The 26,312-nt window shown below is 26.4% G+C and overlaps 2 protein-coding genes across 6 annotated transcripts in view; both read left to right on the top strand.

Annotated features, from left to right (window-relative positions):
• The window catches only part of Vha100-1 (V-type ATPase subunit a family protein Vha100-1), a 54,242-nt gene extending 39,221 nt beyond the window's left edge, over positions 1–15,021 (top strand). For 2 of the 4 annotated variants that reach the window (XM_017903693.1, XM_017903692.1), the window contains exons 4-11: positions 9,605–9,731; positions 9,824–10,000; positions 12,014–12,226; positions 12,303–13,071; positions 13,152–13,375; positions 14,224–14,440; positions 14,525–14,696; positions 14,895–14,997. In XM_017903693.1, the coding sequence (XP_017759182.1) occupies positions 9,605–9,731; positions 9,824–10,000; positions 12,014–12,226; positions 12,303–13,071; positions 13,152–13,375; positions 14,224–14,440; positions 14,525–14,696; positions 14,895–14,997 (2,002 nt within the window). Of the gene's footprint in view, positions 1–1,161; positions 1,263–9,604; positions 9,732–9,823; positions 10,001–12,013; positions 12,227–12,302; positions 13,072–13,151; positions 13,376–14,223; positions 14,441–14,524; positions 14,697–14,894 lie in introns of all 4 variants that reach the window. The other 2 variants (XM_017903690.1, XM_017903689.1) reach the window with 2 other exon arrangements.
• A 2,175-nt stretch (positions 15,022–17,196) lies between these two features.
• The window catches only part of Gpdh1 (Glycerol-3-phosphate dehydrogenase 1), a 28,824-nt gene continuing 19,708 nt past the window's right edge, over positions 17,197–26,312 (top strand). For both annotated transcript variants that reach the window (XM_017903695.1, XM_017903697.1), the window contains exons 1-5: positions 17,197–17,412; positions 18,095–18,272; positions 19,822–19,962; positions 20,111–20,252; positions 23,175–23,287. In XM_017903695.1, the coding sequence (XP_017759184.1) occupies positions 17,369–17,412; positions 18,095–18,272; positions 19,822–19,962; positions 20,111–20,252; positions 23,175–23,287 (618 nt within the window). In that variant the 5' untranslated portion in view covers positions 17,197–17,368. The remainder of the gene's footprint in view (positions 17,413–18,094; positions 18,273–19,821; positions 19,963–20,110; positions 20,253–23,174; positions 23,288–26,312) is intronic.

Here is a 26,312-nt window from a genome sequence, read left to right as displayed (position 1 = left end):
TTGAATTAACGAGGTCATTTTGTATCGATGGTGAATTAATAATTGATATTTAGCATAATCGATATTAACAGCTTCAATATATAATGTAACACTGTATAGTAATTCATATTTAGTTAAAAATATGACCGATTTAAGATATCTTTGTAAGCTTAAAAATAATACCTCTAATTTTATTATAGAAGAAACTATTACATATTTGGTAATTTACTGGTTCCCATTATAACAGCATACGCATTATTAAAATATTATTATAATATTTAAACATGTTAAAAATATATATTGTATCACGTTATTCTATTCATATTATAATATAACAGAACAAATTATAAGCTAAAATGAAAATATTAATCGTACAACATTAAATAATACTTAAAACAAAATTTATATAACTATTGCAGTATTTTACATTTTACAAATTTAATGTTTATATTCAATTTAATATTCAATTTTTAAAGCATAATATTTTTTAGTTTTGCCTTTTATAATAGTAAATATACTTTATAATATTTTTTATTGTAAAAAGAAACTATTATTTATGTAATAAAGTACTATAAAGTACTGTATAATTATGTACTAAGTATTAATTATTACTTAGTACTTACATGTTAAATACTTTAAAATTACTAAGTACTTACTACAGTGTGTCCAGTATAATAAGTTATATTATAATATTTCTTAAATACTTTACTTAATACATAAAATGTATACCGCCTATTAAAAAATAGTATTGTTTGTCACAAATGTGAAAAATGTAAGTTTTTGTTATAACATAGTCAAGGATCTTAATTTTTGTAAACTTATTATAATCAACAAAATTTTATTCAATTAATATTATTTATTATTATTAATCTAAATTAAAATTAATTGGTCTAATACAATTTAGATTAATAACGAAATAAAATATATTTATCTCTTGACAGAAAATTTATTTCAAAATTTGTATGAAACCTTTAAATGAAAATTAAACGACAATTTGGAACCGACCAAATTATAAAATTGGAACCAGTAGATTTCATAAAATACAAACCACTGAAGATATCTTTAATCTTATTCCTGCGTATGTGAAACGTAAAGAACTTACGCATCAACAATATGGCGTTGGAGCATTATAGTGATGTCTAGTGTGCTAATGTGGTTGTGTCTTGTCTGTTGTGTCGTCAGCAAGAGCACGCAGGCTTGAATCCTACCGAGTCCATGACACGTGCATTGATTAGTGATGATAATATCGCCCGCCAGACTGCCCTTGGTCCTGTCCAATTGGGGTACGTACTCCGTGACTAGTAAATCCTTCCCATACATTATTATATCCTTCTAAATTCTTACAACAGAATTTATTATTAATTTGACGATTTATGTACAGTTTTATATCTAGCACTAATTTTTATCATAAAGTTTCTAGTTATTTGTATCAAAATTAAAAAAAAAAAAAAAAAAAAAAAAAAAAAAAAAAAAAAAAAAAAAAAAAAAAAAAAAGAAAACATTTTAAACGGTTGTTTTATGCACATAAGCAATACTACAGGATGGGCCCTTGAGATTGGTGGTACAGGCTAGCAGGGAATTTTTCTACATGTAAAAATCAACCGTAAATATATGGAATACAATTTTTTCGTAAAACACCTAATTTTCGAAAAATTAAATTGAATGATTAGTTGAATGGACATATACTTGGCTAAACCGCCTCTGGATCATGTTTGTGCAGGGTGTTTCAAAATTACATGTAATGACTGTTACAGTTAGATTCTACACTTCTGGGTTGGTAAAGAGTTGTTAAAAATGTAGAAGCAAAATTGTCCTTAATTTATTTTTCTAAAGGCAAAATTTAATTTTACTGCATCGTATTCTGCTCGTCATAAGAATAAAAGATTTTATTGGAATCATGGGTCACGATTTAACTATTCTTTTATGGTATTATAGATCGATGAATTTGTCCTAATACCGACTATAACATCACACTATAAAAAAGATATATTAATGTGGAAAGAATATCGATGCCTTTGAAAAAACCATTAACATGGCCTTGATGAAGCTTTTTTTTTATCACCATTAGATGCACGCTTTGAAACTATTCAAAAACCATTTTGTCATTTTTTCCTAACTTTCATAATAATGGAAATAATGCAAATGTTCAATTTAAACGATTCAGTCTATATATATAAATATTACTTTAATATTGTTTTTCGAAAGAACGAATAGATTGCGATTTGTTGTTCTTTTGACATTTTTTAATCCTTTAGCGAGTAGGATATGCTGCTCAAGAAGAGAAAAAAAAATTCGTTTTGGAAAAAACTCAAGGACGATTTTGTTTTTACACTTTTTTAACAAATCTTCACCGAGCTAAGGGTGTAGACTCTATATGTCACAAAAATTACACACAATTTTGAAACACCCTGTACTAACAAGTAATGTAGATGTCATGAATATTAATCATGCAGTTATATTTATGTTATTGAACGAACTATTGAAAATCCTCGAAGTACGAATATTTGTGATTTATTCAGTTTTTTTCGAAAATTATAAATGTATGTGCAAAGAAGTTTTATTCCTTACTTTCGATTTACTTTTATATGTAAAATTATCACTTACTCGAATGTACCACTCACCTCGACCCATATTATATATCATAAATTAAACATAAGGTAGTAAATATTTTTGTTGCCTCTGAAGTTGTAAAAAAAGTTCTGTAACTATGAAATCGAGTAAAAATAAAATTTTAAAGGAAATATGATTTGGCAAGAATAAATCTCTCACATTTATAGGTTAAAATTACACTTTTAGTAGCGTATCAGTATATACATAAGTACAATTTAATAGTGTTGGAAATAAGATATTTATTATGTACTAATAAACTTTATTAGTCATAATAATATCAGGTATTTTTAAAAACCATGACTATGTAAAAAGTTGTATTTAAAAATTTAAATAAAAGTTCGTGTTAATTGTTATTTATTTAAGAAAATATTTCATTTAATGGTCATTTCATTATTTTAAAAGTTTTATTTCATATATATAAAAGACTTTAAAAATAACTTTAAATTTAAATATTTTCTATCAATTTCATGAGCAACAGAAATATTTAAATGCGCAAATGGGATATGTTCTGTAATAGGCAAATGTACTTTGGTAATTTTTATTTATGTAAATTTAAAATAAATTGGTCACCATTTCCAGTATCTGCAACATCGTAAGAATTACAAATAAAACTTATTAATGATAATGTTATAGCTTCCAAAATACTTCTACTATAGCTATAACAATTTTGTGATGGTTTGAACATTTTGTGCGCGCGTGTGTGTATGTGTGTGTGCGCGCGCGCGTGTGATTTTAATAGACGAGTGCTTCCTTTGTGATACGATATACATATAAACTATTCACATAAATTTAACATGATAATTTTCAAAGGTATTTTCTTTTTCTTTTTTTTCTTTCTTTTTGTCATAAAGAAATGTTACATTTATGAATATTGCAAATTACACGATTATTGGTACAGAAAAAACGATCATGAGATGATACTGAAAAATATAAATAGAAATATGAAAAAAGTTAACCGTTCCACGAGTAAGCGTTGTAAGGCAATTTTAAGACGATTTTACATCTAACTCACTAGCGCCACCACGGTGCGTATCTGCAATAAGTGTGTCATAAATATCGTATATCTCGTTAAATTGTTTTCTAATTTTACTGATATGATCTTGAAACCTTTTTCTTATTATATGCATCATATTGTTTATACAATATTATTAATACAAATTTCTCGGCCATACTCGTGAAAGGGTTAAAGTGACATTACATAATAGAAATATAAAAAGAAGTTTATATGCACATATATCCTATAACGATATTTTGACGATACATTAAATATTTGTATCTCAAACACAAAAGGTTGTAAAAGTTAGTAGTTTACAGTATTTTTTAATTACATACCTAATTATCTCTTTTAGTTTTATCGATATTAGAAATGTTTCAAATACAATTTACATCATTTTCAAATATATTTTTATAAAATCATCTTAATGTAATTCTTTTCTTACAATAAGATTCCGGATTTTTTCTTAAATTCACGTTTTTTGGAACAATTATCTGAATTTCTATTTTAAATTCAATCACATCTTAGATCAGTATCATACTACTCTCTTTGTTTGTAGTTGCTTTTTCATGATTTTTCACGTATATCAAAATCCATGCCTGGGTTCAAGATATATGTATCTCTGTAAGCCAGTATTATGTTTTAATGACAAATAATTTTGTAAAAGATTTATTTCTGATCGATATTCCATGCATATTTATACGTTTTTTTATCAATTATGCAAGTGATAATTAAAATGTAGTAATTAATGTAAATCAAGCTATAATCCAATTTTTTTTAAATTATTCGTAATTACAAAATAGATTATTGGACTTGACATGTACATATAAACTTTCTTCATTATGTATATGTCGATATTGAATATAAAATATAATACTCATTGTACAATATAGTATTTTGTATATTCAACACAATATAATTGTTTAAAATTTTTCTATGATAATATAATAAAAATCCGTGGTCATTGAAAACAAAATCTTTCCATACAAAAATAAATTCACACACGATTATCACAGCCATTTGTTGATAACTATGGTTGTTATATATGCATATGCGTGTATATGTGCTTACCAGGGTAGTTCTTATTTTGCTTTTATCTGATACTTTATTTGATCTTCATATAGTTCTCCAGAATTATTTCAACGCGTAGAACTGTAATTTTTCTAAAATTTAAGTTCGATCGAAGAACAAAAGTATTAACGTACCGAACTCCTTTGAAATTTCACATATAGAACTAAATGCATGATATTTCATCGATACTCTAATACTCATACTAAAACTATCAATTTGGCTAATCTATGCTTTCGTCCCTAAATTTTCTACCATACTGGAACTTTCCTCGTAAAGTATACCTATGTATTTGATTGATGTGATAGGAACACATTCTGTAACAGAATGATAAAGATAGGACTCACGAATTTTCTTTATTGGCTACAGATGTAACATCTATAAATCAAATCATTCATCACATGACAATTAAAATGTGCGAAATATATTGAGACCGAATGAAATAAAATGATAAACAATGATACAGAACTTTCATACAGATCAAGGATCAATGTGCTAACCATTAACGTAAGACGAAAGCCTTATGATGACGCATGTAATTTATTCTATTGTGATAGCATATGACATCAAAGTCCTAAAGATATAAATTTCTGAATCAAAGTCGAAAAGTGGTTCACTTGTTCACATCACCTATACAAAGTACTTAACACATCTCCATCCCCATGGTGCAGTAATGTATATGACCATGATTTACCCCCGATTTATTTCGTGGAGAACTGCCTGCTCAAAATGATGCTGGATCTTCGGCCTCTTTCTTCTAATATTCCATTGCACTTGTACGATTCCTGGAAATACATTTCCCGGATATATGACCACGTTTGGGCCCGCCGGCGGTCATATATGTGGACATTCCTTCATATCGCGTATGTTCGTCGAATCAGCAGATATGGAGTACGGATGCTGTCATTTCCCACTCCTAATCATTTCCCCTACTTTCCTGTCAAAAGTAAGGAAATATAACACACACTATGTATCTACACATGTAACACATACACGTACGTATCTACCAGCTCTGACTGTAATACAGTAATGCTCCGATAGTACATGTAATTAACCTTTTAGGTACACTATAGTGACTTCCGTGTATATCATGATTTTGGATGGTATTATACGTTTTTTTATTTTATTTCTTATTTATTTGGCCTAAACCACATTTCTCGTCGTACTGTAAAATCGTTAAAACCAAAAAAACAATTTTTTTTTTGCGAATTTATGTAGCGTGCAAAATAAAATGATATAAGGCGAAAAGTGCGGTACTTGCGTTTTTTCTGGGAGACATAATGGCGGACGGTTAATATTTTTATCTCCGTAATAGGTGCCGGATTACCCTAACCATTCTTTGGGGTTGTATAAAAACAATTTCACATAAAACTTTTTTTTATCAAGTTTCCACAGATTCGAAGGTATAGGACTCGACTATAATGGTTGTTACACATCATTTTTGGGCCCTGTACACGTTGACATTTCGGCCAATAAGAAAACTACACGTACCTCATTCTTTATCATTCTTTATGATTAGAGAAAGTGGATCTATCACATAATCAATCGAATTACGTTCCTTTCGTAAGGCATTTTCTGAGTAGAGTACAGTACATTACTACACAGAACAATTAAAGAGCGAATGGCTGTCGTGTTCTTCTTGTATCAACCTTTTTGTACTTTGTTCCTTGTACTTATGATTATGTAACACTTAGCGCGTGACTGAATGATGACTGAAACGTAAATGAAAAGCTACGTGTAATTGTTTTATCAATTTTCTTCGGTTTCACTATTCACTTCTAATTTTTCTACTACTCGTACAATACTTTTGAAAATTTCTTCTTGTTAATATCGATTCGAATGACAACATTCTAATACTGTCATTCTGCTCTGCACGTAATAAATGAAATCAACGTAAGAAATATCAAATAATTTATCCGTTAAACCCTCATTCTCGAGAGTAATGTATTTTTTAATTTCGTAATATGTCCTATTTTATTTTATTAACAAAATCGTAATGGAATTACAAGGAGTGTATTGTAATAATTACGTGTGTTCTAATAAAATAGATGTAAATAAAATAATCATAAAAAGAGATTGCAACTCAAACCTCACTTTTCAATGTAAAACATCAATGTTATTGCAGACGTGTAATTCCTTAGAAGTGAAGGGAACTTTTAGTTATGTCTTATTAACACTTTCACGAGTACAAAACTTTGTGCCAACAATATTGTGCAAACGATATGATACGTAGTAAGAAAAACATTCAAAAATTATATCAATAAAATAAAAATATAATTCAATGATACGTATCATATTTACAATATATTTATTGCAGATACGAACCATGTTGAGTTAGTGAGTTAGATGTAAAATTGTCTTAAGGCTGCCTTAAAACGCTTATTCGTGAAAGGGTTAAGTTAGTTTCTTTTTGCACAAGTACAGTACTGTCTACTTAAATGTACACCACTTAAGGTCTTTACGTGGTTATTTATCCGGAAAGGTGAATTTTCACAAATTGACTGCTATTATCTTATTTCAGTTCTTTTTACTATAAAACGTTTGTGCCTTGTAGAATTTATATCTAGATGCACTCTTCTCAAGAAATAGAAGTATACTGTGGATATTCATACATCAAAATAAACAACTTCTTGTTTATTCTGACGTATACTGTAGTGTTCGCTTAATTGTCACATAGTAGTGTCAGTTATCCGTGAAGGTAAGAGTTTCAAAAATTGTTTGCGATTCAGCTCGCATAAATGGATTGAAATGTGCGAAATGAGAATGAAAAATATTTACTTTGAGTGAAATCAAAGAAAGTAGTCGTAGTAATTTCAAAAATTAGTGGAAATAAGCCGGTGACAGTTAAGCGGGAAAATCGTGCGACAATTAATTGTTGTATTTTTTTTACAATTCATTACTTATTAATCTAAACTAGTTTGGATATGTAGTATAGTGCTTCATCTATTTCATATAGCGATATTATTCTCCTGTTAAAAACGGGTTAAGTGAGCAGCTACAGAAAGCGTTAGGGACCTAAAAATGACTCGTGGTCATTAACCGTTTGAGTGCCACGGGTCATTATTGTTTCCCAATCGATATTTGCCAAGCGGCGCGATAGCGCTTGTCATATTCCGTGTCCAAAAATGCCGAGCGGCGCGATAGCGCTTCTCATATTCCGCGTTCACCAACCGAGCGCGCTGATTGTCAGCTTCGCAGCTCAGAGCGCTGGCACTTTTGGACACAAAATAGAAGAAGCGCGATCGCGCCGCTTTGCACTCAAACGGTTAAGCGAATTAGTGACCAATTAAGCAGACAGTATTGTATTTAAAAGTAGAATTTGCTATAATGTCGATGCTACTTGTTCAATGATTCAGTTTGATTCATCTATTATTCCAAAAGATTTTTACATAGTTATAAATTTTTATAGTTTACAAATTGTCCCCCTTAATTGATTCAAGTTAGAGATAGTGGTGAAAATTAAGAATAATGGTGGAAAAATTGGTGTTTATGGATGTAATGATGAATGAAAATTTGGATGATTGTAGAAAATAGTGATTTTTAAAATTTTTCTCAGTTTTAATGACTTACGACACGAGAAAACTCGACAGTTGTACGTTGTTTATCCGAGAAAGGTGGCCTTTAACTTAACTATAGTTCAGGTTTTGAAACAAATTTTCGAGATTTTTTCACGTTATCCGATCGAGCTTAAAATTTATAGAAATTACTTGTTCTCGAATGGAGGTAATTTTGGTTGACGAGATAAAAGGATGTGTAACGAGACTTTTAACCATTTATTGTACAATTAAGAATCACCCTAGAGCTTAATAGAACTGTACCATTTTTCTTTAACATGATAATTGCTGAGAAATTAGCTTTTGCATGTGAAACATTTTATGTTGCATTGCTTTATACTTCTCAGAATAAAGACACTTTATTCATTATGATATATTTGCAAATTTTTTTTATAGGAAACATAATTTCTTCTGTGTCATCAATTTCTAAACTTCCATAACCCAGTCTAGACACAATCTGTGTTGTTTAAATGCATGTTATTTTATTTTAACCAGCAGTCATATGATATTGAATATATAATAATACAATACAATTTTAATTTACCTGATAATATTAAATTATTAAAGTTTTCTAGAAATTGCAATTCTGAGGTTTATTTTTATTTTCTTCCCAAATAGCATTTGCACTGATCAGTTTTCATTTGGATGCGCACCATATTTCCGTGTTCTAATTCCAAATTTTAAGCACATACAACAGTAGGTAACAAAATCATAAATTATTCATTTAACATATTTCATATATCAAACTATATGCTACTATTGTTATCACTATCATTTTTATTATCATTATCATTATCATTACCATTATCATCCTCCATGCTGTCATGGTGGCATTATCATTATTATGATGAACATTTTTGTTGTTTTTTTCTTTGTTAATATATAAAATGTTATTTTTACTGTATATGATGCGTTTTATTTTTGAATTTTATTCTATTCGAAATTTATGATATGTTTATGTATGACAATGAAGCAGTGTTTATGATATTAAAGAGAACCATGGCTACAGAAATCATCATTCGTCAGTAATAACAAAGTTAAGTAATAATAAATGAATCTGGAAAACTGAATACAAAGGAAGCTTTGGATAACTACATCGTTAGTAAAAATGTTAAAATATCGAACGATACAGGTTGAAAGTATAATACCAATAATGTAGTTTTAACCTTGAAAACTCACACGCGACATATGGCAGCATACAATATTCGTATGCGAACGATTCTCAGTGTAGACTGTTTTTGGTATTATGTTCATGTTAAATTTAAAGTGATTTAAGATATGTATACATATGCGCAAATATAAATGTGTATGTGTATAACTAATGGTGTCATCGCGTCTCTATCTCTATTTATAATTTTCCATCATTTGCGCGCTTTAATACGATTATTCTTCTAAATAGTTTCGTCGCAGGAGTTATCCTACGAGAACGTATTCCAGCATTTGAACGTATGCTTTGGCGTGCATGCCGTGGTAATGTATTCCTACGTCAAGCAGAAATTGAAACTCCCCTGGAAGATCCCTCAACGGTGAGCACAAATTTGAATATCATTTCAGAATCAACCATTTTGTGACATTTCGTTGGAAATAATTTATTAATAATTCAATTCTACCTTTTCAGGGGGATCAAGTCTACAAGTCTGTTTTTATCATATTTTTCCAAGGAGATCAATTGAAAACTCGAGTTAGAAAGATCTGTGAAGGATTCAGAGCGACTTTATATCCCTGTCCCGAAGCACCTGCTGATCGTCGTGAGATGGCTATGGGTGTTATGACTCGAATTGAAGATTTAAATACAGTTAGTTATTCCTCTCTTGTACAGTAAGATTGTAATAGTTGTATGGTTACATATGTACATACGATACAAAAAGAAGCAGTACGTGCATGAAGACTTCATGATTTCAACATTAGAACTACCAACGAACATTACAGTTATCATTTATGTATAATGTATTTAACTACTCGTTACAAGTTAAGTCTCCTATAACGCGATTAATTCGTATCGCGTTATATGGAAACCGTGTAAACCCCATTATGATAAACATAGTAATAAGACAAATCAGATTAATTTATACCGCGTTATATAGGAACCGCGCTATAAGAAACTCAGAAATAATACAAATTGAATGAATTCGTACCGCGTTATATAGGAACCGCGCTATAAGAAACTCAGAAATAATACAAATTGAATGAATTCGTACCGCGTTATATAGGAACCGCGCTATAAGAAACTCAGAAATAATACAAATTGAATGAATTCGTACCGCGTTATATAGGAACCGCGCTATAAGAAACTCAGAAATAATACAAATTGAATGAATTCGTACCGCGTTATATAGGAACCGCGCTATAAGAAACTCAGAAATAATACAAATTGAATGAATTCGTACCGCGTTATATAGAATCTTAGAAATAAATAAATTGTGTATAAGTCAGACCAATTAAAATATCAAGTTGCGATTGATACGGTTAATAAATAAAATTTTATAATAAAAATGGCAATGAATATGTAGATTTTTACATATTTGAATTTAGGTTTATCGAGTTTAATACGTAGTTCATATAATAAAATTATAAACTAAAATTTGTTTCCAACAAAAAAACTTAATTTGATATATATTAATGCCGCATCCTAATTTAAAATAGGATTTTAACATGTTAAAATTAAACGGTTTATTACTTCGTTTCTTTTGAGCGTCTATCAAAGCCTTTTGTAAAAATCTTTTCTATCATAAGTTCTCTTATCCATTAATGTTATTCCATTTCTTCTTATTTATGTCTGAAACAAATGATTTATTGTCAAACACTCTTATGAAAGCGCCTCAGTCTGATCAGAATTCAGACATTTTTATCATGTGGTTCATACATAAAAGATATCACAATTAGATTGTTTTATTATTCAGCATCACTGTTAAATATCTGCAGTCTAACCCTATCTTTTTCTAATAGGCCGAAAATCCTCCTCACTTTGCAAATTTTCTTCTTGGTTTTCAAATGTAGTTTTATTTAGTAGTATGGTGCCAAGCAATTTTGAAATTCTCTTTTAAATTTTGCACTGCGCATCGTTGAAAGATCATTTTGGGTTAATAAGCGCTGCCATAGATAAATTTTTCAAACTATTCGAGTTGTTGAAATGTTTTTGTACGAAAAACGCGTTATAGAACTGTCTCAATTTTCGCTTCGCGTTATACAGAAATCGCGTTATAAAAACACCGCGTTATAGGAGACTTGACTGTGCAGGGCGATAGTTCTAATGTTAGTAGTTACAATATTAATTCACAATAATTTTTCAAACAAAAAATCAAGATAAAGTTATCATGTAACCACTAATATAAAGGTAACTATTGATAAATAAGATAGATGAAATTTAATATCTTCATATAGAAAATTAATTGCATTCCTAAATTTTGGCATAAAAAAGGAATAGATATTTAATTTAAAAAATTCAGAGTCATCTTGACATTTCATATACATGGTGAGTTACGCAAATATATCACTTGTATTTTTTGGTACTCTATTTATTGTTAATTATTTTATTTCTCTTGATATCAATTAATTCTCTTTTCAAAAATTTTTCGTACAACAAATAGTTTACAAAAAAATTCAAGTGATACAATTGTTTGTTTGTTCAAGAAATGATAACATATGTGTTCCTGATAGCATGCTAATATTATACCATAAAATAAACTTAACATTGTATATTTTAGAAATCGTGTAGAATAAGTTTATATTTCATCATATGTGTGTTTTTGGTTTATATTGATATTACATTGATTAAATAGCTCTAATTATTTCCTGTAATTTAATTTAGGTACTTGGACAAACTCAGGATCATCGACATCGTGTTCTAGTAGCTGCTGCAAAAAATATCAAAAATTGGTTTGTGAAAGTTCGCAAAATCAAAGCTATTTATCATACGTTAAACTTATTCAATTTGGACGTTACGCAAAAGTGTTTAATTGCTGAATGTTGGGTTCCCGTATTAGACCTTGAAACAATACAACTAGCATTGCGTCGTGGAACTGTAATTATTTAAAATTTTCTTAAATATACAATCTAATTATTATTAATTAAGAGTTTTATAATAATATACCTTTTAGGAACGTAGTGGAAGTTCTGTGCCACCGATTTTAAATCGTATGGTAACTTTTGAAGATCCGCCTACTTATAATCGAACTAATAAGTTTACTAAAGGTTTCCAAGCCCTCATAGATGCATATGGAGTTGCTTCTTATAGAGAAATGAACCCATCGCCTTACACTATAATAACATTTCCATTTCTATTTGCTGTTATGTTTGGAGACACAGGACACGGGCTTATTATGTTTCTCTTTGGTGGATGGATGGTGTTAAAAGAAAAACCATTGGCTGCAAAAAAATCTGATAATGAAATTTGGAATATCTTTTTTGGTGGTCGATATATAATCTTTCTAATGGGTTTATTTTCAATGTATACTGGGCTCATATACAACGACGTATTTTCCAAATCATTGAATATTTTTGGATCATATTGGAGAATCGATTATAATTTTTCTACAATAGAAACGAATAAGGATTTGCAATTAAATCCTAGCGATAAAAATCAATATTTGCAAATACCGTATCCTATCGGAATGGATCCTGTATGGCAATTAGCAGAGAATAAAATCATCTTTTTAAACTCATATAAAATGAAAATATCTATAATTTTTGGAGTGATACATATGTTATTTGGTGTAATGATTGGATTATGGAACCATATGTATTTCAAAAGAAAGATTAACATAACTTGTGAATTTATTCCCCAAATTATTTTCCTAGTATTTCTTTTCCTTTATATGACACTGCTTATGTTTATTAAATGGATAAAATATGGGCCTATACCTGATAGTAAGTACATGCTAATGCAAACATATACTAGAATATAATGTATTAATATGTATGATACTTACTATTTTTTACCGAAACAGCCCCGAAAACCGGTCCAGGCTGTGCACCATCAGTATTAATTACATTTATTAATATGGTATTATTCAAACCTGGAACTGCACCAGAGAAATGTTCACCGTGGATGTATGATGGACAAAGTTGGTTCCAAGGACTTCTTGTTGTCATAGCTGTTCTTTGCATTCCATGGATGTTATTGGGAAAACCTATTATGATGATGTACAATAGGAAAAAACAACATTATCAGGTTGAATTTCAAATTTAATATAATTTTTAAAGTCGATATTTTATATATAATTTTACCATTTTACCATATTAGCCAAATAATGTTCAAAAATATTAACGCCATAAACAAATATTATTAAGCAGAATTTTAATGTGCTAAGGATTGAACTTCCAGTGTACCTTTACATTTTTATATAGATATGCTTAACCATTTTTCAAACGAAAGTTGTAAAATAATAAAAGAGATAGATTGTGCTGTTATTTATGATGACTTTAAAAAGTCCTATAGAGATTACAATTAATTTTCAAATATATATATATTCTTGTAACTAATGATGAAATATTTACAAAACACTATTTACTTATGCTTTTGTACAGTCTATACTCGAGATATGAACTTTCAAAATTAACATACTAGTGGTATTAGCATTAGTTGATACAGACCTAATTTATCTGGTATAAAAGGCTTTCAATCCAAACCAGTTATTAAACTATATAAAACTAAATACTTTACCAACTTTAATTATATGTATCAAAGAATTAAGAAGTGATATTATGTACACATTAGCAGCAGTGCTTAAATATGAATTTTTGTATTTAATTTTTTCTTTTTTCTAAATATTCCCACAGAATTTGCGAGCAATTTCGTAAATATAACTTCTTTTTGTTAATGAATATTTCAAATTATGAAATATTCTTTTATGCATATATCTTGAACATTTATCTCACCTTATGCATTAAAACTCTTTCTTACTATCATCATTAAATAGATATTATTATATTATTATTTTTTGTGATTGATATAAATGAATGAACCTTTAAATTTTTCATTCTGTATTTTTTCTTTTTTTTTTTGTTATATATCATTAGTTAAACAATCATGGTACAGAAAATGGAGATATAGAAGGTGCTGTTGATGGAATGCAACCTGTAAGTGGAATTCCTCAAGGAGGTCATAAAGAAGAAGAGGAAGATATGACTGAAGTATTTATTCATCAAGGCATTCATACCATTGAATATGTTCTTGGTAGTGTATCTCACACTGCTTCTTATCTACGTTTATGGGCTTTATCTCTGGCTCATGCCCGTAAGTTTAAAAGCTAATGTATTTATTGCTATGTAATTTATAGTAAATATATTGTACTGAATGTGTGTTATTGATTATATTTAGAATTATCGGAGGTATTGTGGAACATGGTAATGAGAAATGGATTAACTCAAGAAGGTTGGTCAGGTGGTATTATTCTATGGGCTGTGTTTGCATTTTGGTCTGTTCTAACTGTTGGTATCCTAGTCCTTATGGAAGGTTTATCAGCTTTCTTACATACACTTCGGCTTCATTGGTATGAATTATTACTATATTTAATACAGTTATTCGTTATTATATCTATATTATTGTATCTATTATTATTTTATGTTAATATCGAATAAGTTAATAATATATAGTATAATGTTATACCTCATAGATAATATAAAATACATGACATTTTTTAAGAGTAAAACAGTATTTCACTGGATAAAAGTTTCTTATTTTTTTATAGGGTTGAATTCCAAAGCAAATTTTATGCTGGCCAAGGATATGGTTTTCAACCATTTTCATTTGAAATTATTTTGGATGCAGCACAGTCCACTGCAGAAGATTAAAATATATCGCTTCACAATATGAAATTTCATCTACTACATATTCTATAAATAAACTTCTTGCTTTCCATAAGAGTAGAAAATATAAAATTAATAATATTATAATGTTTCAACAATAGAACTTTAACAAATTTATATAGTTATCATAAGTTAATATTATGTTTAAATAAATCAAATCTCATTTTAAGGTATCTTTAAAAAAGAAATTAAATTTTTTTAATAATCTTGTTTTAAAATTTATTCAATATACTACAATAGTAATTAAATTCATATTTCATTATATTTCCCCAATATAAAATTTAATATCGTTTTGAATGTTGTAATTATTTAAAAAAAAATTTTATTGTATGATACTGATGGAATTTACAAAAACATGAAAAATATAAGCTCTAACTGGATCTGAAGTATGTAGAAATGGCAATTATATAATTAAATGCATGTTGTATATTTAGCTATAACTATAATTATACACATATATGTTATAAATTATAACTTATATAATTTTATTATTGCATTCCTGTCTGTTACATAATAAAAAATGAATGATATAAAAGCGTCATCTTCAATTTATTTAAATACATATACATATACATTCATATAGATGTGTGTGTTCGAATGTGCGGAATATTAGCAAACTTACTATATTGTAAGCAACAAAACATAATAAAATTTATAAATCAAAATCTATTTAATATAATTTATTACTGGTTATATTTCGGCTTACGTTCTATTCGCTTTACTTAAATAGTACACTGAAATAAATACCGAAATACGATGAATTTGCTGTACTGAACTTTGCTAACGAAAATTTCAATGTCAGTCACCGGTAACTATAATTTCAGTGCATTTGTTAATAAGCCTGACAACCAAAACTTTTAAAAAATTTTTTGTTATCAATTCTGAAAATATAAGTTCCTCTGAATAATCGGATACAATTTTGTTTAAATTATTACTAGCAGAAGTACAACTTTTCACCATGATTTCTAACTTGTTAAATATATTCAATGATAGAGTTTCGATAATAATTTTTAAATTTTGTATCCATCGTATAGGTTTTTCTTTAAAATATTTATTTAACAAATGTATATTCGACTTATTTAGCACTATATTAACACAGTACCTAATCAAAATTTAAGTAAAATTACGTTAGTTTCTTGAGTAAAAATTAATCGATTTGAAACTATCCCAATTTTAATAAAAATTGATCTCTTTATAGACAATATAATAAAAATATATCTTTCTACTTAATCCTCTTGTATTTATATGGATAAAAATTCATTATAGGCGTGGATATATTTAAGTTATATTATTAAATCTATTAAAAAAATATAATGGAAAAAAAAGTTGTTAAAAATATTTGTATGTGTTATATTATATTCAACAAATACCCACAGTCAATAGAAAATTTTAAAAAAGTTTATAACTTTAAAATCTTTAAAAACGTGACGATGAAAAGCAAATTTTGTGATATGTATTTTTTTTTCAGATATTTATTTATATCATTAAATTTTAACACGAAGTAAACATCTGTAGGTATAAATTATTTTTAGTAAATATTTTTAGTAAATAATATTATTTTTGTTATTTATATCCCAAAACTCATTTTATAGTATATATCAATAAAAAATATAAATCATTAAAAAAAAAAATTTAATCTAGAAAAATAAAATATAATATATTATCTTTATCTTATTATTTGTATATATTTCACGTAATTAATTATTTTATAAATATAATTATAATCTTTACAGTCATTGTAATAATGCAGTATGTGGTTTATATACATATTATATATCTCAGTAAAATAACTACAAATTATGATAATTTGCATTATAATTAAATATACTTTATATTAAAAAGATTACTTATAATGGCTTAAATATTAATACTTTACAATAGCAAATCAATACAAAACACATCTAGGAAATCTCTTTTTTTTATCTCTTTATCTCTTTTTCTTCTTTATTACACATGCTATTGATGCATAATTAAGAATCAATTGAAATTAAATTAATAATAAATATCCGTTATCACATTTTGTATACAGATTTTTATGTTTTGATAAATAAAATTCCTTTCACGCAATTACATAATCTTTACCAAGTAATATCCAAGGATAGTATATAGTTTTTATCATATTGGACTTTGATTGGTCGACTAGCAAATCTTGCTTACAATAGTAACTGGCCGCCTATCACCGTTCGCTGGTGTTTCCATACTCCCACTTCTGCAAAAACTAGCACGTCTTTTCACGTTCGAATCGAAGTTGTTCCAGTCGCCCCCCTACTTTGATACTGGACGGTTCTTGTGTATTATTTCGCACTCATTTTTGTTTTGTAATTTTATAATTTTGTTACCAATATCAATCAAAATCATGGCAGGCAAGCAGCGTATTTGCATTATTGGATCAGGAAACTGGTATGTAATGTCGAAATCTTAACAACATTCTTATCTCTAGCTGCAAAAAATTTGCTTGTCATTGATTTAGTTAGTTGGATTTAAATGTTTCCACTGTAATTGATCTCCACGTGTTGTATATAAAGCCCGAGTAAAATAATATATACGCACTAAATTGATTGTATCATCGTTACAAATATCTTTCTATAATATTTATGTATATTAGCAAATGTTTTACTCGAAAAGTGAATTGTCAAATTCGAACATTTTAATTAAATTAGATTTTATTAGAATTTGCATAATATTCCTTTATAATGGAATTACATTAATATACGTATATGTATACAAATTATTGTTAAATTAATTTAATAAAAATGAAATAATAGAAATGAAAATAACAAATTGTAAATAATGATAAAAAATGAATAATTCTCGTTAAAGGAAATAAAATGATATTAATCATGTATTATTCATAAATGTAGTCTGATAAATAAATTAAAAAGTTATGCTAAGAAATAAATCCTTAATATATTTTTATTTATAATAAATTGTTTCAAAACACATTCATTTTTGAAACGTATAACATAAAGTACGAAGGCGTTAAACAAATGTTTCGTTGTCTAAAAATATACACAAATATTTATAGAAATACTTAAATTTTAAGTAAACAAATTATATAATTTTGTTGGTATATAATTTTTAGGGGTTCGGCTATCGCTAAGATAGTTGGAGCAAATGCCGCTAAACTTAATAACTTTGAAGATGAAGTTACAATGTATGTTTATGAAGAAATTATTAACGGAAAAAAGCTAACTGAAATTATTAACGAAACACACGAAAACGTAAAATATCTGCCAGGACATAAACTTCCGGAAAATGTGGTAAGTAAGTATGTACATATTTATGTATATACTTAGTGATAATTGGAAAAATTATTTTTTACATTAAAAGCTAAATTAAAAATGTTACACATACCTCAATGCTATGCATTTATTTATCTCGATACATTTTAATAAAAAATCTGAAAACATTAATACTTCTATACTTTTCAAACGTCACAAGTAATATAAGCTCATCTCTTTTCGTTTACCAAATGAAATTAAATAATTTTAATAACTATTTAATAAAGATGTAAAAGTTATGTGTGTAGATAAAGTCAATACTATGTCTTAAGTTGAATTTCTAATTCGATTTTCATTAAAATATTTTGAAATTCCTACAAATAATTTTTATCATTAATAATAATTTTTCTGTATATAATGTTATATAACTATTAAATTATGTACATGCTTTCTTTATCTTTTTACTAAGTAGCTTCTTTCAATTCGTTTGCTGTGTGAACACGTGTTTAAGGTATAATAGAATATATACTACATGTTGTGTAACCTTACTATTCTTACTGTTAAACGTTCGGAAACATAAACTAAGCTTATGTAACTTTCGTAACTCATAAGATTATGTGTATTACATATGCTTTTTTCGTTTACGTTAAAGTATTTATTAATTTTTTTTAATAACTTTATGAGATTTAAATAAAAGAGTTTATACTATGTTACCAAATTCTATGTAATTTTTAATTTCCGGTTTACCCGTGATTTATCATCACTTCGTTAATATAATCTATATTTCAAACTTAACTTCCGAAATACACGTTCCGGGATGTACGTTCGTCTTTTACATGTATATAACGTACCATACGTATATAGATTCTTAACTTTTAGCGTCAGTAGCTTTGGATAGAAAAACCTTGACCGCGACAAGTGAATTGAAGCTATATTGATTCGTGAGCGATATTTCTCTAGATGTAATAGGGTGATGTTCATCTAACGTATCTATTATGACATTATTTCTACATTAACATAATAAATTTAATGTTACCGAATATCAAACATTTTAAAACATTTAAAAAAAGAAATAAATTTTTAAATACAATACATCTGAAAATTGTTATTTTAAAAGCAATTAATGATAATAGAAAGTATACATTTATATGTTTATAGATATCTATTTTTTGGTACCTATCCAAAGTAATTTATCTCTTTAGAAATTAATTAGAATTAATTAGAATTAAAAAATTTTTAAATAAATAATTCTTTAATTTTTGTTATGACATCTTGAAATATTGAAAATACGTATTTCTTGCAAAAACCAATATGAAAAATTTATGATAATGACATAAGTGCTATATGTAATAATAATTCATTTTTGTTTATTTTGTTCATAAATTTCTCTGTTAGGCTTTTAATTTTGTAATCAATTTCTTTAGAGCTACTGTTACAAGTATTATTTATACAAAATATAATTTAAATAACCTCTCCATCTTATAAAAAAAAATTCAAATGAGGTTTTAAAAAATATATGACTTCTATACACTTCAAGCATAGCAAAGATACACAAACATTAATGATGTATATAATTTTAATGTTCTAGATTGCAGTCCCTGATGTAGTGAAAGCTGCTAAAGATGCAGATATTTTGATATTTGTAATACCACATCAATTTATAAATAAAATATGTGCTACACTACTTGGGAAAATTAAACCTACAGCTGTTGGCCTTTCTTTGGTAAAGGTATGATTTCAATTTAACATTTAATTTATATTCTTAAAATTTTAAATACAGAAATGTTATCAAATGTTAAGATATATTGTTATAATATTCATATATAAAAATATATAAATTTTAAATAATATTTTTTATATTTACAATTATGTTACAGGGCTTTGATAAAAAGGAAGGAGGTGGTATTGAACTTATTTCACATATAATTTCAAAACAACTTCATATACCTGTTTCTGTTTTAATGGGAGCAAATTTGGCTTCTGAAGTAGCAGAGGAAATGTTTTGTGAAACTACTATTGGTAAATATCATATTTATAAACCAAATATTATATATGTACTAACAGTTTTATGATTTATTTATACTATTCGTTCAAATAGTTTTGTTTAACAAACAAAAGACATTAACAAAAGTATCTGACATGATAGATATAGTATTATAAAATTAGAATACGTATTAAAGTATTATAACAATTGTGTTGTAGTCATAAATAAAACATAAACACAGGGAAATAAATAAAAAATATAACAAATAGTATTGTAGTGATAAACTAAAAGTAAAAAAAATGTATAGGTAGTATATATACACACATATATATATATATATACATATATACCATCTGATTTATTATCAAAACAATAGTATACACAGTGGGATTCAATATAGGATTTTCCTGTTACTAAATTTAATGCTTAATCCAGTGCTAAATACATGTACATACAAGTATACTGTTTTTGATTTAGCTTGAAACACATTGTAAATATATATTTAGTTTAGCTTTTCTAATATTACAAAAAACAAAGATAATTAGGAATTTTGATAATATCAAATATATATCCCATATAGAAAATCAATTAAAATATTATTCATTTATCGACATCGAAAAATTTTTGTTGTATATGATACAGAATTTATTCAAATATCTAAATTGTTCTATATAACCTCGAATAATATATTCCTTGCTTTACGATTAATATTTACACACATATATAAGAAATAACATTTTTATGTCTTGAATTATTAACAAACAGGTTATTTTAAATGTATTGCCATTATTTTTCCTGAATTCATATCTTATTTAAAAATAATACTTACTTGAAAAAATATAGTAATTTTGGATAAATAATCACAAAACGGGTTAATTTGTGAACACTTAAAACTAAAATAGCAGTCTTTTTACGACAAAAGAAATAACGAAATTTTATATTTTTTATTAATAATATTTTTATTTATCGACTTTTGAGGATCTTTCGATAAAAACGAATTAATACTAGAGGACATTTTGACTACATTTAGTTATGCAATATTGTCTCACACATTGCGACGAAGTTATTTCCGCCATTTCTTATTCTTAACAATGAGTCAACGAAGTACTAATGTATTATTAAACAAAAAAAATTTTTAAACATAAGAGGAATTTTTTATATGAATGTTTTCTACTTAACTGAAAAAATAAATCCCTTAAAGGGTTTTGATTACTTGTAGGTATCATGGAAAACAAAGTCAATACATGAAAAGTCGAGTATATCTAATATAATCTCTCTCTCTCTTTCTAATTCATTGTTAAAATGAAAGACGATAGAGAAGAATATCTGTTATTTAGTACCTATTTTGCATTACTCTTGCATCATATGTGGTACATGAATACAATTAATTCTAAATAAATTTTATTAAGACGTATATAAACTAAAATTAATTTAATAAAAAGGAAAATTTATTTATTAAAATGAATCGCGAAACGACACTGAAGTAAGCACTTTTGTACACGAAGACATAATGATTGCATATATTAACTAGGAAGTGAATATTTAAGTCAACTATTATGTCATCTTGTTGAATGTATTAGCGAGTATTATTCTGGTTTGAATAGTGAATCTGTCTGTAGGAATCTCTGAGTTAGAAAATTTCAATTGAATCTTACTCTATTTTATTTTCTTTAATTATTCGATCCTTAATGTTTAAAATCTATAGCTCTTACAAACATAGAGGAAAGATAATGGAAATCAGATAGTAATAATAATTTGCATGGCAATATGTAAGTGTAAATGTAAATTACTTTTTTTTTCTGAATATCATTTACTATTTTTCCTGTTGAAAAATTTATTTAAAATTTAAATTTATAAATAGTATATAATATGTTTGTAACATTGAAAATTTACTCCTGTAAGTTTTGTTATCATTGAAGTAAACATTGAGAGAAGATTGTAATTTTATTTTTAATTTTGATTTAAACAAAAGACATGTTAAAACTAAATTATTGATATTACAGTATTGGCCATTTCAAGTTAAAACAAATTAGTGAGACTGTCCCTATAAAATTTTAAGATAATATAATGTAATAACTTGTATGGAAACAAAATTTGTCAGTTTGAAAAAAAAAACAAATATTTTAATAGTATCTAATATTATGTAAATTTTCCAGTGTTTTAATATTTTATGAATATTGTAAGGACATTATGTTTTATTAATTAATGGTATAGAAAATGATAAATGAATCAAAACTGTATATATACATTAATAGTCTATTAAACACAGAAATATCATATAGATCAACAATGCTTAATTTTAATTATAAGTGTAAAAATATTTTCTTGTTAACCAAATGTTTTATATTCATTGTATTATTATTTTTTAATATATTATGAACAGTCTTTAATGTACATATTATTTGTGTATATAATAGCTTACTAATGGAAACAGTATTTATTAATGTTTATTAACAGTTATAATTAATACTATATAATTTTTATATATGAAGTTATATTAATGATACCAAAGGTTTCATAATAAATGCTTTTGTATGACAAGTAATAGATATCAAGTAAATGATTTCTGAATGAAATCATATGTGTGCACTTTTATATCTGAACGGATAGTATAAAGCTAGCTTTATATATGCATGCTTAAACACACAAAAATAGGATGGAGGATATAGAAAATGATTTGTTAATATATAATCAAATATTTTGCTAATACTAGAATTGACTTAATTATACATATTAATAATAACATTAACTAAATTAAAATCATTTTCTAGATAGATGCACTGTGTAGTTGTAAATATGTGTATAATATGAATTGTGAAATTTGTAACCATAAAAGCTTTAAGGACATATTTATTCACAGTACTACAAGATATTTTCTTTCTGTTTCTGTTTATGGTGAAATTAAACCACTGTCATTATTTTTCGTAAATGTTACATTGTTATCATTTAATATCTAGGTTGCAAGGACAAAAGTATGGCTCCTATACTAAGAGATTTAATACAAACTTCATACTTTAGAGTTGTAGTAGTTGAAGATGTTGATTCAGTTGAATGTTGTGGGGCATTAAAGGTAAATATATTATAATATTCTTTTTATCAAGTTTATTTTAAATAGAAAAATTATCATATATACAATGAATCAGAATTCTCATAAACTGATAATACCAGAATACAATGAGACTTATTCAACATGTATATAATTCTGTTATATATACAAAAAAAAGTTCAGGACAGACAGATTAAATCTTCCAATTTTTAAAACGTATATCACAAAAACTTTTAAAATACATTTGGATACATTTTTTAAATTGATAAATGAATAAATATCCATTACAAAACATAAATCATAATTAAATCAGCTGGTTGACTTAAAAAAATTTTAATGTTAATTATATAAATCTTGTTTCTAGACTATAGTATAAAGTGTGATATATATTGTATAATCATTCTATTAATAATTTTGTGAGAAGATATTGAATTAATTCAACATTGTATTTAGTTTATTCTAAAATGTATTTTTTAATATTACACTTTTTTTTAGATAATGGTTTTCTATCTAAGAAATTTTTTATTTTAACAAAAAAAAAAGTTTTGTTCTCTTGAACTCTTGAATCTATGTGTCATTAATGGAACTTTCTTTTATTCAATGTACTGTAATTAATGTTCTTTATTCTGATCTACCAATGTTTTTTTTTTTTTTTTTTTTTTTTTGACAAATTTTTTTTAAATGTTTCTTTTTTTTTTTTTTTTAAAAAATTTTTTTAAATTTTTTTTTTTTTTTTTTTTTTTTTCTGACAACATTCTTATAAATGATTCATTTTTTATTTTTTCTAATAATGTCTCCAAAAATGAATCATTATATTTTCAATGAAATTTCAATAGAATTTATAAATTTAATAACTGTTTTCAAATTTCAATATTTTCTAATTCATAAATTTTCATTAATGGATCATCTCTAGACATATGGTAAAACACTGGTAACTGTATAGATGATCCTAAAATAAAATCTTTAAAAAAATGTTCATTGCAAGTACTCTTATGAACACTTGTGAACATTTTACATGGTTAGTAAAGTACTTGGTTAAGAGCTGATTACTCCATTGAGATTCATTGTACATCGCATGCGTCAGTAGCTTATGCATTATGCTTCAATTAAATTACATAATCGTCTCGCTTCTTATCTGTATTGCATATGTCATTTTTCCACATTTTTGTTATTATCAAGTATTTCAGTCATCTCAAGTATTACGATATTACGTATGAGGCAATTATAATATAAGACTTTTAATTGTAGTACATGTATACAGAAAGAATTAACAAACATTCTATGCTTTAAAACAGCATTACTATTATTTACTCATTTTTTAAAATATTTTAGTACTTCTAATTGAATGGGAGATACGTAAATACAGTGAGTCACAAAAATATTTTAATTGCTGACTTTAGACGATTGTTATTTTGTTAATTAATACAACTTTTAAAATCTTTATCAACGAGAATATATATCGTGTTAAACCTTTACATCAGATAATCATCGCAATGTACATCGCATAATACTTTTATTATGGTAAATGTGACAAAAATTAATTGTATTAATTTTTATTTAAAAAATTTTTCTTAGTTTGCTATTTCAAATAGTTTTCTATATAGGCTGAATCATTTAACATGATCATTTCAATTATTTTAAACTATTCACTTATTAAAGAATCAGTGAAGAATTATTTTTTAAATGATAGTTTATAGAAGAATTTTCAAAATAATGATACTTGATTCTTGTTGAATTACCTATATTAATAAAAATAGTACAATTAACTTACTAATACCGAAAACTATCAAACTGATTACGTTAAAGAGTGAAAAAGAAGGATCAAAGATTTTAAGACCAAAGATTGATGATATTTACTGAAAGAAAAAAGAAAATGTTTAATTAGTATAGTTTTTACATTACTTTAATCGTAAAATTGTACAATTTTACGATAATTTATAAATATTCTATACCAGGAATAAGTTTTTTGTCAATACGGTGGGCATGAACAGAATAATTGAGATTTCCATTAAAAGAGGGGAAGACGTATCGAACATCTATTGTGACAAAGAAGATTTGTATCGTCTGTGAAATAATCCTTCTTAATATCTGCAGTAATCTTTTCCTAATAACCTTGAATTAATGTGCATTCTGAATTAATTCCACTGTTTATGTACAATGTGTTATAAAGAAACTTACTCGTGATATCGAATGTCTAACATAAGTCCATTTTATAAAGAAGAAATTAATTGTGAAACCTATGTGTATTAGTTTTTTACATTTAACAAACAAACCATTTCAAATAAAATAGTATGTCGTTGGGGTTAATTATTTTATTGAAAGTTAGTTCAGTTATATAAATATATAAATATATTTTTAACAAATTGTAGCTTGAAGTGAAAATTATATACATATATATTCTATGTATTCCTACCAGCAGAGAATCAAGTAAATATTCGATTAGTATACATCTGATTACAGATTAAAAATTCGATGCAACGTGTACAGAAATTAAAGTAAATTACCTGGATTAATGTCATAAATATATTCGTATCGTAGAAATTCGTCACGTGTGAAAATCAAAATATTTACCAATCTAATCTGTCACGTTCGATGTAATACATATTTTTATTGATAAGGATTTTTAAACTTATATAGTAAAACGGTAATAATTATTTGAAGTGGTCTATAGGAAGCATGTAAATACTTTTGTGCGTTACGGTACACATGTTAGATCGGTTAGATAGGTGACGAGGTACTTTTGGAGTACTACTAAATGAACTTTGTAATTAGTGTATAAAAAGATAATATTTGTAATTACCAATAGATCGTAAGAAGATTAATTAGAAAATATATCCATCTACGTTAAAATAGATAAAAAGTACGTACGTAAAAATATTTTTTTTTAATTTTTAATTATCGTTAAATAATAAAAATTGAATTTTTTTCTTTTTTTTAGAGAAACGTTGTATGAAATTTTTAATAATAAATATTATTAACGATTTAACCTTAATCGATTGAACGATAGTAGAATGAATTGTATGATAATCATTTAGTGGTTACTAAATAT

This window comes from Eufriesea mexicana, unplaced genomic scaffold, assembly GCF_001483705.2.
Source record: "Eufriesea mexicana isolate 0111107269 unplaced genomic scaffold, ASM148370v2 scaffold2467, whole genome shotgun sequence".
Lineage (NCBI taxonomy): Eukaryota > Metazoa > Arthropoda > Insecta > Hymenoptera > Apidae > Eufriesea > Eufriesea mexicana.
Note: the sequence above shows the minus strand (reverse complement) of the source record. Positions and strands in the feature narration are given on the sequence as shown.